Below are 18,203 nucleotides of genomic sequence, written 5' to 3'. Positions count from 1 at the left end.
TGCTTGTCCATTTGAAAAGACAATGAGAAAAAGAGGATGAAAAGAGTAAATATAATAAAGTAGATATTACACAGAGTTTCACAGCTGCTATCTAAGGTTTGCTAGAGAGCTGTCAAACAAAGAAGGAAGCAATGATATTTACCACAGCCTCAGAGTATGGGCATTGATACCAAGAGAAATGCTCTGTGCTGGAAATGATGAGTGACAGTCACACGTTTTTTTTTAAAGAAATCCTCATAAAGATTTGTAGTTTCTATGAGCCATGAGGTGTGCACTAAGCAGTGTAGTCAAACTCACTTTTTTGGACTATACAGTCATATTTAACTGCATTGCACACGTGCTATAGCAGTAGAGTTAAGACTTATTAGAGTTAGAATTTAAATGATAGACCTTATTTTTTGACTTTATTTGGATTTTAAAAATCAGTGTTAGATTGTACTGACCTTTTCTTTCTCTATGCGACACATAGATTGGATTGCTTGCAGGTTCCATAAGCTGCCTGCTGTTTTTGACATGAATACAAGTTGCGAGTAGCTCTTTGCTGCAAAGCAGATAATACTTTTATGAGTGTGGCAGCAGAAGAGTATACATTTCTTATCAAGGTATTACACAGAGTGCGATATTCAGACATAGTAAGACAATAGTTTAATGATTTAGTTTTTTTTCTAGATGACAGAAGAGTTTATCAGTGAAGTAATGTTGTTTCTGTACCTTGGGAATGTGTGTATTTGCATTCAGGGATGCCTTCGAATTTCAAAACCCTCAATTCAATTCCCAGCTGCCTAATAACAGAGTGGTGCATTTTATCTGATCCTATAGGATACTATTTTCATTGCTGTACAATCAATTATCTAGATGTAAAAAGTGTCAGCAGAGAGATAAATTTGGAAAATGGGGGTTAATAGATCTAGTGAGGAAAAATCAGCCCAATGAGGACCCAGACAGCAATGAAAACCTTACAATAGTTCAAACCCTTTACTAATATTTTGACTGAAGTTAGGCTTTAACACAACCTTTTTTGCAAGCCTACCTGTTTATTATCTATTTGGAGTTTTGGAAGAATTAGTGAATTATTAAGTGAAGTGGTGATAGGGGAGTAGTAGGTACAACTGGGCATTTTGCAGGTTAATTATATAAACCTCCTGGTAGTGTGCCCTGTTGTGGCTCTGTACTTCTCCAAACTTTTTCTCCTATTTACTATAAGTCTGCTTTTGCATTTTGTGCTGCAACTTTTATCCACCTTCACAGTTCCATGTACTGCTTGCCTCATCTGATTTCAGAACCTCCAGTTCTACCCCTCTTCTCTGCTCCCAGTGTAGTCCCCTTTTAGGCCATCTTTAGCTCCCCTCATTGCTGCTCCTCTTATCCACCTGTTTTGCCTCATTCCAAGAGTGTTAGCAAGCTTCTGTACATTTCCTCTTCTTGGCCTCCAAAGTTCCCCTGTATTAGTAATGTTTGTAGTGTCTTTCAATGCTTCTCTTACCCTCTTCCAATGCAGAAACAGCACAATTTCTTTCATACATGTCCAATACCCCTCATATATTATGCCAACATAAAGCATTGGGGTGAAATGTTTCTCTTAAACATGACTTATCATTTTAACAATTGCTATACCATGTAGTGGTAGGGATCACAAACACCTTCCTAGAGAGGTGCAGTGGATTATCTGACTGTCCTTACTCCGCCTTTAGGCCAGATAGGGCCTAGCCGGTAGATTGTTCTGGCCTTGACCAGGGGGCGTTATGAACTACTGGAGCCGGAGCCGCCGGAGCTGCCTCCTTGCTGTTGCCTCCGTATTTACCGTGGCCGGCGTTGATACTTTCGCCAGCGCGGTAAATAGGGAAAGATCCCTGATGGGAAATCCCTCACCTCCACAATGCATACAGAGGAGAGGGATTTCACTTCAGGGGGCGTTCCCTGGTGGTGGGCGGAACCATTAGGGCGGGACTCAGAGTCCGGCCTACTGTGCTCCCGCCCACCCCTGAAATGACCTAGGGGCCATAAAAGTTTGCCGACCCCTGGTTTAGACCAAAGCATATATATATATATATATATATATATATCATATTACACAGCATTTTACATCAGCATTTTACATCACTTTATATTTAAAGTTGTTTAAAACATTCATAAATAGACCCATATTTTGGGTGATTCCAGTTCTATTTCATAAAAACACATTTGACACTCTTTTGCTACAAATGTCACTAGATGGTGCTGCATTCATTTGTTTTATTTTAAAGCCTTCTCAATGTGAGTTTGGCAAGAGCCATCTTTATTACATATTTAACCCACTGTCTATAATACATATATATATATATATATTTATATATATATATCATTACATATATATTCCACACTTGTTAAAAAAATATAATAAATGCATTTTTTACAAGAGTTTAACTTATTTTCCTTGTGTATTCACACAAATTCTACTAACCTGGTGGTCCACAGAAAAAACCATCTACCCCATCTTTTTGTTCCACCATCCTGCGATATCTTGTTTCCTTTTTGGGCATTTGCAATAGCTTCTCCTTTCTTTTGCTGAAATCCAGGTCAACAAAACTGCCAAAAATGTTTAAATTTTTGATGTCTAAATTAATACATTTTAAGGAACAAAAATGCTTATCTATCTATCTATCTATCTATAAATATATAAAATTTATTAAAGCTCTACAAGACTGATGAGAATACACTTTCATCAGCAAACCTGGGTGATCCAGCAAACCTGGAATGGATTCTTTTAAAGTTATTTGATAGCAAATGTTTTCAATCCTGGACCAGATCCATTCTAGACTTTTTGGATCATCCAGGTTCCCTGATAAAAGTGTATCTTTTCCAGTCTTGGAGTGCTTTAATAAATCAAGCCCACAAACTAGTACCCTAAATATTTCCTGCTCATTGGATGTCATGTTTTACCTGACAAAAGATCTGCACAATATTTCAGCCAGTAATGTGATTTACTCCATTTGAACATAAAGAAGCAGCACACTGAGGTCAAATCTGTATTCTGCATGATGCTGTGCAAGGTATTTTGGGAGACAAATTCTTAAGATGCACATACTTCTGTTAGTTCAGTGTAACAATACTATTTCCTGAATATTATTTGAATACTGATTAAACTTGATTTTTGTTGCCTGAAGCTTTGAATACTACATAATACATAGAGAGTCTACACAATTAGCAAACATTATGGAGATTGATGGGTTTAATTCATTTGTTCACATTGGGAAGAACTATAACCATTATGGATAGGCAAACCCACAGTAATTTTAGCCAGTTCATTTCAAGTCAATATCCATGTAGATTTAGTGATTCATCTTCTCAAAGAAGTGAATTCCACTCACTCTGTGAACTGGTAAAGAGATATAAAAGCACTTTGCAGTTTATTTTGCTGCAAACAGGAAGGCCGCACAGGGGGTGTCCTGTGAAAATGATGGAATCCAATGAGGATTCCCTTTTAAGGCCTGCAATATTATTGGGGCGGAATGTCATAGGAGAGTGTGGGCTTCCTGTTTAGAGTGATCCTGCTGACCCTGCTGAGCAAAGAGAACTGTACCATCTTCACAGATTATACAAAATACTAAACTAGAGGAGTATTAAATGTGGTTTGCTTTGCTCAGTCTTTGGCAGAAGAATTTTTGTTTTTCATGCGTTAATGTGCATGGCTTTAAAGCAGCCCAAAAAAATCAGGCATACAATTTTTTCCAATGCTGTGCACTACAACACACAGCAGTGTGTTATTGTTTTTATGGTGCATGCAAATGTCTTGAGCTACATTTTGAATATGAATAGAAATAGCAAAGCCGTAAGCCCTATTCACACCTCATTGCATTGCCTTGTGGTGCACTGTTATAGACAGTCCATTCAAAATGAATGATCACAGTTCAGTAAACAAAGATGTAATGCTGAATGTCTTTATTGCAGCACATAGCAACTCACACTGTGCAGTATAATGCACTGTGGTATTTTGTGATGGTGCACTGGGGTAAAAATGAATAATTAGCACCAAAAGGCGGGACAGGCTACAGCAAAATCTATTTTCTGGCATTATTGCTGTCTGCTACTGCTCAATAATGGTTGTTACATCCACCTTATCTCTCTTTGCAATATAAACAACAGAAGGATCAGCATTCCATAAAACTGATAAGAGCTGGTGTAATAAAAAAAACCTTTTAGCAGAAGAACATTTTCATCTTGGCAGGTGATAACACAGTGCAAAGTGTAATGAAGTGGAAGCAAAGAGATATACTGTACGTTTGTGCAGTTTAGTCGTTTTAGGAAGATGGGTGAAAGGTTCATTGTGCATAGTTATGAGTTACTATACGTTGCTTGTTGTATAAATTAGGCCTTCATGATTTATAATGCTAACTGTGAGAAAAGCTATGAACGCATGTTAGCATTTTTATACAATACCAGAAAAACAGACAAGTGAAAGTCGTTCTGGTTCTGTTCCTTGTTCTCTTTAGGTTTAGTATAAGCAAACTTTAAATGTACAAGGTATGTATATTCCTATTTATTCTAGATGTGCGTTGTGTATTTTTCCAGATCTGTACAGTAATCCATTGTGAAATGTTGCCTTTGCGGGGAAAGGGGGACTGGTCTTCTTTCAGCCTAGTGGGCCTGATTTATTAAAGCTCTCCAAAGCTGGAGAGGATATACTTTCATTAGTGAAGCTGGGTGATCCAGCAAACCGGTAATGGATCTGGTCCAGGATTCAAAACATTTGCTAGCAAATAGCAAATTATTCTGAAGAAATCTATTCCAGGTTTGCTGGACCACCCAGCTTCACTGATGTAAGTGTATCCTCTCCAACTTTGGAGAGTTTTAATAAATCCGGCTGTAGGAAGTCTGCAGGTGGTGGACCTGCTATCACCCCCAACTGCCCTACAGCCGTACTTTCTGCACAGACTAAGCACAGCACAATGCTGATCTCACTGCCATTTTTACAAGGTAACATCAGGGTTTGCAAAGAAATTTAGTGCACGCAAAGCTAATTTATATACTTAGTTACTGTTGAGGAAGAAATATAAACAAGTAAGGATTTTGTGCCTGGAATGCAGCTTTATGTAATTTACTGTTATCCAATTGGCTCTTTTGTGCTGTTTTCTCCATCCCCATTCTAACTTTTGTTGTTCATGTATTGTATTATTTGTGCCTTTTGAATCTGTCTGGAGTTAAGCTTTAAGCCAAAATTTCAAGCTTTTGTTACCTTTGAGAAGACAGTTTATTGCTGCTACTATAGAGTAGAAGATAGCTAAAAATTAGATGTCACCTTTCTATCAATGGGAACAATCTTTTGTGATCAATCCCTATTTAATGTACAGCGCTGCGTAATATGTTGGCGCTATATAAATCCTGTTTAATAATAATAATAATAATAATTTCCACTGATGGTAGAGCGAATGAGTGATGAAGTTCTATCGAGTAGGGAGGGGGTAGGAAAAGCGGGAGGCACACTGCTGCATCCTTTCCTTTAGGAAATGACAGTGATTTTCACCTGATTTGATTGAGCGTCACAATTATCTAGTGTGTGTACATAGCCTTGGGAAAATTCACTTCCAGGACATATCAAGGCTAAAAGTATATTCCTACATTTATATTGCTAGGTAGGACAGTAAGTTGCTAAAGTTTGTACACCAACATCCAGTGGAAATGTTTGCAATGTCTTCTTTTCTGTGTTTCTGTCCACAAAGGTTGATAGTTACCAGCAGCTGGTATTTTTTTTCTTTCCATACTAATTTATTACAGACCACTGTACAACCAAAATGTGATCAATTTACATTTTGTTTCCAGAACCAATATAAGTGTAGTAAGTAGGGCCAATAATTACATTTACAAACTCCCTACCCAACCTTAAAAAATCAGGGTGATCAAACATGGCAAAAGGTATATTTTATATTTTGATTTTTTTGGTCCATATTGTAACAGCTTTCCTCCCATTTCTAACATTCTGTTTAGTTGTAGCACCTTCACAGTTGGTTTATCAATGCTGGAAATTGCAGATTGTATGCTGTGTGAAATGTTTGGCAGGCAGATGGCACAGAAGAAATACATCAATAAAACTGTTAATATACCTGTTCTTCTCATTGTGTGGATAGATAGGCAATGCCCTTCTGTATCCTGTGCTGCTCTGCATGTTTTTCCAGGTCATTAACTTCCTCCCAATTTCTGTATCTCTTGGCTCAAACCCCTATGATAGGCAAACAACAGAATGTCATCTAGTTTTATAACACGACATCAGCATAGTTGAGTATATTGAAATGCTTCCAAATGCCCTACATTTGGTTCTAATTCCTCTAGTGCGGATATATAGTTTTTACTATCTGGCATGTGAAATGTGATAACTATATCATGTAAGTTTACGCATACACCCCTAAACCATGGTTAAATGATACATCAGTAAACAAATAAGAGATTTGGGAGTTAAATGCAAATTTACATGTGATGAGATGCATAAACAGGAATAAATACTCAGGGCTTATGTCATTTCTGTATACCATATGACTACCCCATCAAAAAAAGGCTATGCCCTAAAAAAGAAATAACAGAGTAAATCACACCAGGATTCCTAGATCATATGAACTTTTATAGAATAAAGCTTATTAGTACTCTGAAAGGAATAATTCAAAAAATCTGCTTTAATAAAAATAAAAATATAACTATTTTGATGCTCTCATATTTTGCATCACATTAGCAAAAATGTATTGCAATTTTAAAAATCTATAGTAAATTAAAAGCAGATTTCCTCCCAGGATATCCTAACATTGCAATAATATGAAATTATCATACATATCATTGAATAAAGTTCTATAAGAAAAAAATATACACTAATAAGGGTTACAGAGTTAAACAACAGCAAATAGGAACAAGCATAACTTATCAGAATCACTGTGCCTGGTTCAAAATGCATTGCCCTATGGGATCACACTTCTTAAAATTCTTGCAAACTTAGTTTTCTACCATTGGTTGAGCTATGTGGTTAGGTTTTCTAAATTCAAACTCCTTCCTGTTTGTCAGTCATTCCTGATCAGCATGTTGCATCATGTACAAAAGTCAGGTTTGCATTTGCTATGTCTTCCAGATATCAGTATCTTTCTAGAGTTACCTTTCAAATTGAGACTGTTTTCTCTTGACTATAACAATGAAAATGATATATAATCTGTCATTTGGAAGGTGTATGTTTTTTCCTAGTTGATAATATAATTTTAACTGGAAAAGGCTCACCATCAAAGGGTCTGAAAAGTCTGGCATTTGTCCAACCAGTAGTCCTGCCAGAGTGCACACCAGCATTAGAAGCAAACAGATGGCCAAGATGGGTAGAGGCCAGTCAGTTATCATCTGAGAGTAACTGTAAGCAAATCACAGTAATAGAATAGGGTCAATGTATATCGTATTGTGCTGACTATAAACACTTCCACAGACTAGGCCATACACATGTAGGGCCAAATCTGAATGGGGGTATCATTTAGCAACCTTTAGGTCATATGGGAAACAACAAAAACCTGCTTATATGGCCAGATTGCTAAACAGTGTGGGGCTGGAAACTTTAGGAGCACTCCCAAAACTTTTTGTACCTAAAGAAAAATCAGTCTTAATATTCTCTAAAGGCTTTTAAATAGGGGCCTGTAAATACAAAATAATTCCTTAAATATTAGAACTGTTTTTTATTGTTGAAGCAGTATTCACACATTTAAGGACACAACAGTTGAAGAGCTACACATGTCAAGAGCAACTAGAAATTTAAATACTGTTCTGAGAAGCATTCTGGCCGCTTGTCACCTTTTATAAATCCCATGTACGACTATTCTAAATTGAGGAAAGTAGGTTATTGTCTAACTCTATATCTACAGATGAAGAACTGACATTCTGTACATACCTTTTTGGCATCCTAAATGCTTTATCGTGTCTTGCAAAATAAATAAACAGCAATTAATATAGGTCAGGCCTGATATCATTGAGGAGAAAGAAAGAATTGAGAGAACTATGCAAGAAACAATCAGACATATACCAAGATCATATAACAGATGCATTATGAACATTACTACTCATAAAACATAAAAAATGAAAAATGAAACATACTCTTACATTTACATATTCTTCAGTTTCTCCATCAGCATATGTGATGCATAAAGAAACTGCACATGCAGATGCTTGAGACTTTCTCTTCACATATTTATTTGTAGAACCATATAGCATTCAATCTCCATTATTGATAAATTTATGCACAATAAATCCCATCAATGAAACAACATCATGCATATACTTGCTCCTAAACCATTACCTTAAAGTTATACTATATTTAAAGGATTTCTTCAATTGAAAACCTAACCAGACCCTGTGCTGGTGTGCCTATTGTATTCCCTGTCTATCTGGATTGCAGAAGAAATTGGATGATTGCCATGACATAAACTACATCTTCTATAGCTGCTTTGATTGCAAATTAACCATGTAACCTAATACACAAAACTTTCATTAAAATATAAATACATCTTCTCATAAAAAAAAAAAAAGATTTGCAGGTTTTTTTTTGCAACCAATATAACTTGCAATATGACTCCCGACATATCACTGTTGGAGCAAATATCAAAAATACATCATTAAAAAATATATAGGTTTCACAGTGGTTAAAATATTCTGCAGTAATGAAGGTCAGATTTTCAACACATTCTGCTACATTAGGATATACAAAAAGAAGTGCAAATAAATACTACAATAATGTGCACACTACCACATCTATAGTGGGAAATGTCGGGGTCTAGGGCAATCATTCACAACCAGGGTTCCTGCAGAAGTTGCTAGGGGTTCTTTGAGCTTTGGATGATTGACCAATATATGGGGCCAATTTATTCCAATTGGTGTCAGTACCATGACACATAAGTTCTGTAGCTGTCAAATGGGGGGAATTCTTTCCAAGGACCACCAAAATAGGATGTATGTTTTGCTGTTGTTTTATCCGGGGGGTTCCCCAAGACCCTAAAAATATTTCAAGGGTTCTTCATGAGTAAAAGGTTGAGGTCTGGAGTCATTAATAATACTGAAAGCTGTTTTTATTTTATGTTGTTTTTTTTTTGTTCAATTAAATTGGTATATTCAGTAGAACAATTCTGTGTATTGGATCACCTGGGGAATTGATCTGTTTGGGTGCTATTAAGTCATATTTTAAAAAGCTACACTTCATTTTTGTTAGATAAACAGCTTAAAACTGCCAAATTTGCCCCTAAATTATTAGCCAGTATTTATATAGTGCCAACATATTACGCAGCACTTTACAAAGTCCATGAACTAATGTTTAATATAGATGCTTCATTGATGATGTGTGCACATAATGAATTAGACAAGAAGTGCAATTACTAATGTGCAGTAAAAATTATGGTTTGCAATTACCTTACAGTCACTACGTGATGCTGCATTGGATGAGGTGTTGGATGAGCTGACCACTGCTTCCATATACATCCTATATTTTGATGTGAAGTGTTAGCAGAAGCGTTCACACTGGAATGATGGGAGCATAATTTTCTTCTTTTTTCATTACTAGACAGTTGTGGCGTTGTGTAGCTTAACTTGCGCTCTTGGTGATTGCAGTGACAACATTTTAAATACTGTGCATCACTTACATTGGGAGTCAACTGTCCATTGGATCTGCTCATGGTAGATTGCTGACAGCATGTTGATGCAGACAGATGGTCTTGTACACAGTTTGATGACTTCTTAAGGAAGGAATGGTGGACCTCCTGGACAGAATCACTATTGTTAGATTCACGACCTTGACATGTATTCTCATTGTCAATATCTTGACTTTGTTCTTCATCTGTATGAGTTCTGTAAATAAAAGATATTATACATAAACTATGCATCTTCTATCAACATGATAAGAACCTTTATTTTCAACATTTATATCATGACTTTGTTCAGCTAAAATTTTTCACACAAAAAAAAATTTATGGAATTATTCCATATCTGCAAACTGCAAAAATGAAAAATACCCATCTATTCGGTACTCAGAATTTTAGGACATCCCTAGGTGAACAATTTTATTAAAGAGGAAGTGAACTAAACAATAAAAAACACTGACTCACCTTTACTTCTACAGATCTGTCGATCCCTGCAAAGGTTTCCTGGGTTGGGTCCTGCACCGTCCAGTTATCTGCCTTCGTACAATCCTGGAGGAAGCGCCGGGCGTCTTTATCTTCTTTCTTGTCTTCTGGCTTCTGCCTACTGTATGTCACCCAAACTTGCACTGTGCAGGTACAGGATTGGGTGATGTAGCCTCCTGTAAATGGGAAAAAAAGAGTGCTAATCTCACTGAGCATGCGTGAGATCAGCAATTTTCTTTTCCCCATTGAAGAAAGAACTTACTATACCCAAGCGCATACCCAAGATTGTGCATGAACAGAAGAAGCATCAAGAAGCCTCCTTGGATGTGAGACGTGGGCATCCCAGGTGGCTCTCATCCTGCTTTTATTGCCACAATGATAATGACAGAAGGGGAGGAGCTTCCCCTATAAAAAAAAGGCTGTTAACCCCCCCTTCCCAAAAGAAAATGCATTTTTTACCTTGCATAAAAGGGTTGTCTACCCTTCTATGTAAAGTAAAAATCCTGGTAATAGTTCCGTTTTAAACAGTATTATTTTAGACATAGTATACTGTTTTCCAAAATAAAAGTGCTGCAGCAGATGTTTTTGGTTCTGTTGATGAGGCATTTAAAACCTTGAACGATATGTGTGAGACACGTTAAATTAAGGACAATCACAGATGTTGTATTAAACATAATATCACTTCAACTAATAACAAGGTTGGGTCCTTGGGACCAGTGTCTTGAAAACACAAGAAGCAGCATTAGCTTTTGGGGAAAAGAAAGGGTAACAGAAGAACAAATAATGAGCAGGAAAAAGGGACATTAAATGTGTGTAATGTGTGTGTCTCTAGTGGAGATATCTAGGCCAACCCATAATTAATACCAAGGTTAAAGCATCAATGTAAAAACGTAGGAGACCTAGAAAACTGCAAAACGTCTAAGAATAGGGAACAGTACAAGTCAAGAGGAAACTTTGTGCAACTAATAGTACAGGCTCTTACATTACAACCCCTTTTTTTTACTTCTTACTCCCCATCAACAAAGTGCTATGAGTTGATAGAAAATGTTTTATACTGTCCCTATGTATTTAAAGTCAGTATTAGACAGGTGAAGAAAGAGTGTAGACAGCAGTAGTTGGAACTGAAAATGTTCTTAGCCCAAGTTCTGGTGTTGTAAATGCTTAGTGTTCATTTACAACATGTGATCTATGTGTTAGAAAATGTGAAAGTCAGTCAGGACAGATACCACTTCGGTTATATCTGTTTGCTGTTTCTTTGCATTGAATGTGAACTTGAAAGTCACACATCAAATTTTCTGTAAATTAATGTTATATCACACACACACTACAGCTGTAAGGAAATAAGTAGACGTTCCCACTTCTCATTATATACAAATGTGGGGAAATAGGTGAATAGAGGGTGTTAGGAGATGCCTATCTGGACCGCAATCCCGTGCTGTGTGCCATTGCAGTATCAAACCACATTTATTCTGTCCAGCAAGGTCACTTGCAGCAGCAAGAAGAATAAAGGAATAGCAGCAGCCCCTGTTCCCCTTTAGCTGTGCAATGGCTCTCCTGTTCACTCTCTGAGGCTTTGCACAGCTGATGGGCATTTTAGGGGGCAGATTAGTTTCTGCGTTGTCGTTGGCTGCTGGGGCTTTATAGCCTTTCTGCTCGCAGTCCCTAGTGCCTGTTGTAGTGTTAGGCTAGGCTGGCTTGCTGCTGGTGTATGAATTTGTCTGATTTACTGTTCCTGACCATGCCTGTCCCTGACCCTTGAATTGTAAGCTGCCTGGACCAGACTTTTGCCTGTGACTCCAACCCTGCTTTGTGTTTCCCCTTGGATGTCTAGTCTGCTGTACTAATCACCTGTGTATGACCTTTGTCTTGAATTCTCGATTTGTCTTTGTAAGAGCATTTTACTGCTTGTCTGTGGGCTCCTGGTCATCTGCCAGCCATCTCCAAATGCCATCCCATTATGCCCCCACAAGTCCTCGGGGCAACTGTGTGCTGGGAGACACAACCAGTCTCCCGAGGCTGAGCGGGGGCAAGCTATATGTGAAGTGTACTGGTGCTGGGACAGGGCCTTACACAGGGTTATTTATTACTACATCCTGCAAAACTGTTACAGACAATACTCAAAAGTACTAAAATTGCCAATAAATGATAGGGATACAATTTAGTTTGTTTATCATTTTAATTGCTAACTTTGTACACTACTTATACGTTATTTGTTGGGTTATTGTTATTTTGTAATGGTTGTAATTGATTATTGTCATGATATCTGATCGTTGATCATGATCGTTTCCAGTAATAAAAGAGTGACAGATAAACAAATAAGCGCCGTACACCCAGCATTGTTCTGTTCTATGGAGAGGGGAGAACGAGAGAGCGGCACTGACTGGGCTCATCTGCCTTCATTTGTTTTCACCGTCAGAGTGGATCCTGGTGGCCACTTTACACATTTTATACTTTACACATTACACATTCCCAGGCGAGAACAATATGACATGTGTACATAGGCTTAATGTGGTCAAACAGCTTTTCTTTCTTTTTTTCGAAAAATGTTTTTTTTGTTTGAGGATAGTAATCCATAAAATACAAATCTTTGATTTACTGATGGATATTAATAGGATAAATATGTGAAGTTTTTCTGAACTTTAAAGTTTATTGTGAGTCCAAAAAATGTTTAATATAATAATAAGCAACCAATGTCAGTTTAAAGTAAAACATACCAAAGAGCATTTGTCATCAGGTAGAGTGTTTAGTTAGTAGATACTTTGACATAGTATACTGTTTTTTTTACTGTTTTATACTGTAAGTCTTTTACCAAAAAACATTTGCATTTTTATCAGCAAATTTTTTGTTAACTTGTGAATGCACAATGTACAGTTTCAAGCTATGTCACAATTCTGCTTGCTCCTCCAATCAGCAATTAGCACATGTATTTGTAGTGTACCTGATTAGCTGATTTGAAAAACAGGATTTATATAGCGCCAACATATTACGCATCACTGTACATTAAATTGGGTCTGCAAATGACAGATACAGACAGTGACACAGAGGGGGAGATGACCCTGGCTATGTGGCGGAAGCAGCACACACTGGGGGGGGGGGGGGGTATTATTGTTTTAAGTCTAAAGCCCAGCTTTTAGGAGAATGGGCTCTTAGCATAATTTACCCTTATTTGCACATGTATTGAATGAGAAGGGGCTCTATTTTCTCATGGCTCCAGAAGTACACTTTCTTTTTAAAATATTTAATATAAAAAGGAAATCCGCTGTAAATGTTTTTATAGACAGTAATAAAGGAAGAAAGAGTTGATCTGAAATATCCCTAGACAGTATATACAAAAATCCATGTGTATCACATGTATTTCTTCCTATTCTACACATACAGTTTGTGGGAAATAACCCTAGCAAGTTGTATAGTGACATTTTTTCCATCTGCAGTTAGCAATTAGAACTTGGCAGTACTAAAATATATAATTCATAGACCTGGGTGACTGTTTCCTTGGAACAAGTCAGTTCAAGTCTGAGGTCTGCCCTAATTATCATTCATAATAACTAAACTTAATTTTCACTGCTCACTTTAATTAAAAATGTTCCTGCCTTGTGCCACAGGGAAAAGAAGCCAGACTCTAATGGCATGCTGTGTTGGTTTTACTTGCTAAACCACAGGCTCTCCAGCTTGTTGTGATGAGATTGTTTGATATGCAACGTCCACATGTGCCCAATAATGAGCTGAGTAAATGGATTTCAAGGGAACTGGATGAACCCAGAAGAAAATGAAATCTTGTGCCTATGTTCTACCCTTGATCACAGCAGCTTGCTTTAAAAGAAGCAGTGAAATCTCAGATTTATTAGTTTCAGTCCTGGTAGAAATACATTGTAACATCTGTTCCTCTCAAAGGAAAGTATATTGTCTAAAAAAATAGGCAAATAATAATCCTACAGAGAGCCATGAAATATCTATTTTTCCCCGAGTCAAATAAATGCTACCAGCATCATTTAATAAAGAGAGAAAAATACATTTTCCTTGCCAAGTTGTAATTTTCAGTAATTACATCTCATTCCAAGACTGGTGGCCTGGTACTGATACCTTGGCTATTATATAAGTACGCTTCTGTAGATGTTAATAATGTGTTAGGAATTAAGTTAAATTGGTGTTAGGATGAAGTGCTTGGGGGTTAGGTTGAGTATTGCTGGTTGAAGGGTTAAGTGATAGATTAAGTACCGAGGTGTGAGTTACTTTTCAATTGAAACTGTTCTTTGCCATGTCAAGTTCATGAGTGATATACATATATCCCCCACATCTCCAAATTCAGTACCTGGCTTTTATTAGAAACAATATCAAATTCTTTAGAAAAATTCAACTATTTAATTTAAATTTTTTAATTATTTTTTACATCCAGATTTGAACTTTTCTCCTCAAAGAACTGATCATGGTAAATTAAAATCCACATCTCATTCATGCTGCTAATACAGCTGCTAATTCTTTGCCATTCCAATAAATAGTCATGAGAAAAGGAAAGCACGGCCTCTTTCATTGCTAAGGTTTTACATATTAGGCAGAGTAAAACATTATCTGGTCATTGTCAGGTTCTAACATGATTTCAATCTAATTTTAGGTGTAAAGCAACACACAGCAGATTCCACCTTTCATTATTTAACTATTATTTCAATTATTTCTTTTTTTTTAAGCACACCTTATGACTCAAAAGCTTATACTAGCACTTTCAGCAACAATATGTTAGGTTTGGCATTAATTTATGCACATCTCTCAAGATTCTGTCACAGTATTTCAACCAGGTTGAGGTTTGTACTTTCACGGGGCCATTACATGTCCTTTATTTTATTCTTTTTCAGGCCATTTCATTGTAGAAATGTCGATATGTCCATTGTCAAAGTTTTAGCTGAACTTATGTTGTTGAACAGATGGTTCACATTTGACTCTAGAATTGTTTAGTATACACAGGAGTTCATTATCCACTCTGTCATTGCAAGGTGCCCAGATCTTATAGCTGCAAAACAACCCCAGATCATCATTCCATTACCACTGCACCTAACATTTGGTATAAGATGTTTGTGCTCATCATATACTTATTTATATAAAAACTTATTTATATAAAAAATATATATTTTTACCAAACACAGTGCTCTGCATTATGGCCAAACATCTCAACTTTGGTCTTATTTGTCAATAGGACAAAAAGGGGTCTCATAGTTTGTTCAACTTTGCAACTTTGCAAATCTAAGCATTGCTTGGAAAATAAGACTTTCTCTTTGCAGCTCTTCCAAAGTTGCCATGCTTTGTCAGTCTTTTCCTAACTGTATTGTCATGTACTTTAACATATTACATTCTGAGACCTGTAGAGTCTGAAATATAGCTTGTAGTTTTTTTGCAATTTCCCTAAAATATAGTCTGAACTGGTTGATTTGTTTTGATGCCTACTTCTTGGAAGATTAGCAGCTGCATTTAATGTTTTCCACTAATTCTATTTCTGTAGAAATCTTGTACTATCCATTAGACTACCCTCAAACAATTTCAGACTCAAATCAGACTGACTAGTCTATCAGAATCTAGCTTTTCCCCATCTATATACCTTTTTTAAATGCAGGTTGTGGGGGTCTTCTTCTGGAAATCACAATGTCTAAGTGGACATCTTACATAAGGGTGAGGTAAGTGCTGGTTAATTCTCTGTTTTCAGCATCCAGAACCTGAATAGATGACTGTTAGGTGGAGCCTAACCTGCTCCACAGACATTGTAGGGATAAATCAGCACAGAATATGAGACTGAACATGAAGGAGAATCTAACTTTTTACTCCCACTGAGAACCAATAATTGATATGTTCATTATTGCTTTTTCTGAGTCACCATTTTCAAAGCCATGTATATGGTGGTTTATTGCTTCTATAGAGACCACAGTGGGCATTTATCTGTTGCAAATAACAAAGTTCATGGAAGGGCACAGCAGGTAGTAAAGGCAATGTTTAGGAACAGCTTGCAGATGCAATGTTTCCCCTCATTACATGCGGGCACTAGATGGAGGACATAATGTCAAGTGGTAAAACACATGCCTGGGAAACATTTTCGGCTTTGAGTTGTTCCATTTAATCTGTACAGGAACTCTTTAAAGTCGATTTCCGCAACTAACTGCTGAAGGATGGTAATGAAAGTAACAGATTTGACTACCGGATGGAACAGTAAAAAGAGCCTACACGCCTGTTTAAAATGCATGGCCACAGTTCATTTCCTTGGCTCATTAAGCCAGATATGCTTGAAAATTGTAATTAGGATCCTTTCTCTGTGCACAGATAAAAATAACTCTCATGATCAGGGAGATGTTATGTTCTGATTTGGATGTTTAATTACCAGTCTGATTCATTGGAAGGATTTGCCATTTGTTGTGTGTGAAAGAACATAGAATAGAACAGCAATTGAAGCTTGCGCAGTAAAAACAATGTCATCGAGATCTTTTAACACTGATCTGGAAATTTTTTTTGGAAGGAACTATTTGTATTATTGTTTCATTTATTTTTAGAATATACATATTGTATATTTATTTCATTATGTAAACTTTTTTAAACTTTGTACATTACAGATGAGGTCTGGGTTTGGCCAATGGAGGCATGATTCAGACTCTCCCTGCTGCAGTAGATCACTTATATATATCACTATATGCACATATATCACTTATATGATGCAAGTCTGCATGGAAAGGCTGGAAATGTTGTGGCTTTACTACACTAACAATGTAGAAGCAACAACTTTACCTTTTACAGCTGCTATACAGGCATATGAAGAAAAAATTGGAAGCCCAGAAGTGTTTTAGATCCTGTGCTTAGCTTTCCCATGATCTCTGAAATTGGCTGGTGGAAGGGTCAATCATGTGTGACTTAAATGTACTGATAGTGCTCTGCAGAGCCCCAGGCTTTTCAAAGTGCAGACCCTTCCTGGTCTCACATATCCTTTTTTCCTCTATTGTGATCTGTTAGATAATCCATTGAAATAGTTTTGCCATATCTTTTTTATAAGTTAACACATATATGTCAATTTTGCCAGAAAGGTTCTACGCTGATAAATTCCTATGCGGAGATAGGAAGGGGTTATAGAGATGGGGAGAGATCATTGTGGTCAGTGGGAAGGGTTGACAACCCCTGCTGTGGAATTCAGAACTGTGTTGACATGTAAAAGGAGCATACTATTTAAAAATAAAATAAAACATGAGAGAAGGTGCAGGTTTTCCAAAGGCCTACTGCATGTTTTATTTTTGGTTTGACATACACTGTAAACATTTCCTATGAAATACATCTTCATCAGCACAGTTTAGGATTTAGGTAGGTTCTTTTAAACCCTTAGAAGGCTATCAGAATAGTAAATGACCACAGTCTTTACAAATAACAGAATGAACATGTAACCTAGGAGACTATAAACTTGGTAATTAACTCATAGACAAAATCGTTTGGTCTTGCTAAAGCTTGTAGCAGTGTTATATGGTGCACTAATTACACATTTACAGTGCAGCCTATGCCCATCTTCTCATCTCTATATAGAGATGCCTTTTCAAGGCTATTGTCCTATTAACAAAACATTCTTGTAGGTTTACAATGAAGCAGCTGTGCTTATTGTTCGAGGTTCTGATCCTCGTGTATTGGGCAGCTAACAGACACATCCTGCATATACTCCAGATATAAGATATAGAATTTCACATTTCAGAGACATCTGCTGAATTGTATTCAGTTATTAGTATTATTTTATTGTACTTTATTAAAGTAGTTTTTTTGCAGAAAACGCTGTTACAGGTAACATTGTTGAATATTTAGCTTTTTCTGCAATTGTATAAAAAATGCCCTTTTCCCCCCACTGCTTCCCGCACAACATCATATAGGCTGTATCACTGCCAATCATTTGTCATATGATCATATGTATCCCCATTACTTCCTGTGCCCAATTTCAACCAAAAACTAAATGTCATACCACTGCAATATTATTATCTGTTACCACCCCAATTCTCTTTCTTCCATAATGATAAAATCAGCAAGTCACATAGTGATTCTCCTAATAATAAACAAGAGTATGAAAGTTGTTGATTGCCAAAAAAGACCCAGAGACTGGAACCTCCC

At 36.8% G+C, this 18,203-nt stretch overlaps 1 protein-coding gene across 2 annotated transcripts in view; it reads right to left on the bottom strand.

Moving 5' to 3' along the window:
* DISP2 (dispatched RND transporter family member 2) overlaps positions 1-18,203 on the bottom strand; it is a 29,991-nt gene that overhangs the window by 7,663 nt on the left and 4,125 nt on the right. Inside the window, exons 2-7 of one of the 2 annotated variants that reach the window (XM_072427856.1) lie at positions 9,388-9,822; positions 7,880-7,909; positions 7,228-7,351; positions 6,078-6,193; positions 2,441-2,565; positions 444-541 (exon numbers count right to left, since the gene is read on the bottom strand). In XM_072427856.1, the coding sequence (XP_072283957.1) occupies positions 444-541; positions 2,441-2,565; positions 6,078-6,193; positions 7,228-7,351; positions 7,880-7,909; positions 9,388-9,822 (928 nt within the window). The remainder of the gene's footprint in view (positions 1-443; positions 542-2,440; positions 2,566-6,077; positions 6,194-7,227; positions 7,352-7,879; positions 7,910-9,387; positions 9,823-18,203) is intronic. The other variant, XM_072427857.1, reaches the window with a different exon arrangement.

Source organism: Pyxicephalus adspersus, chromosome 12 (assembly GCF_032062135.1).
Source record: "Pyxicephalus adspersus chromosome 12, UCB_Pads_2.0, whole genome shotgun sequence".
NCBI classification, from domain to species: Eukaryota; Metazoa; Chordata; class Amphibia; order Anura; family Pyxicephalidae; genus Pyxicephalus; species Pyxicephalus adspersus.
This window is presented reverse-complemented; position numbering and strand designations above follow the sequence as displayed.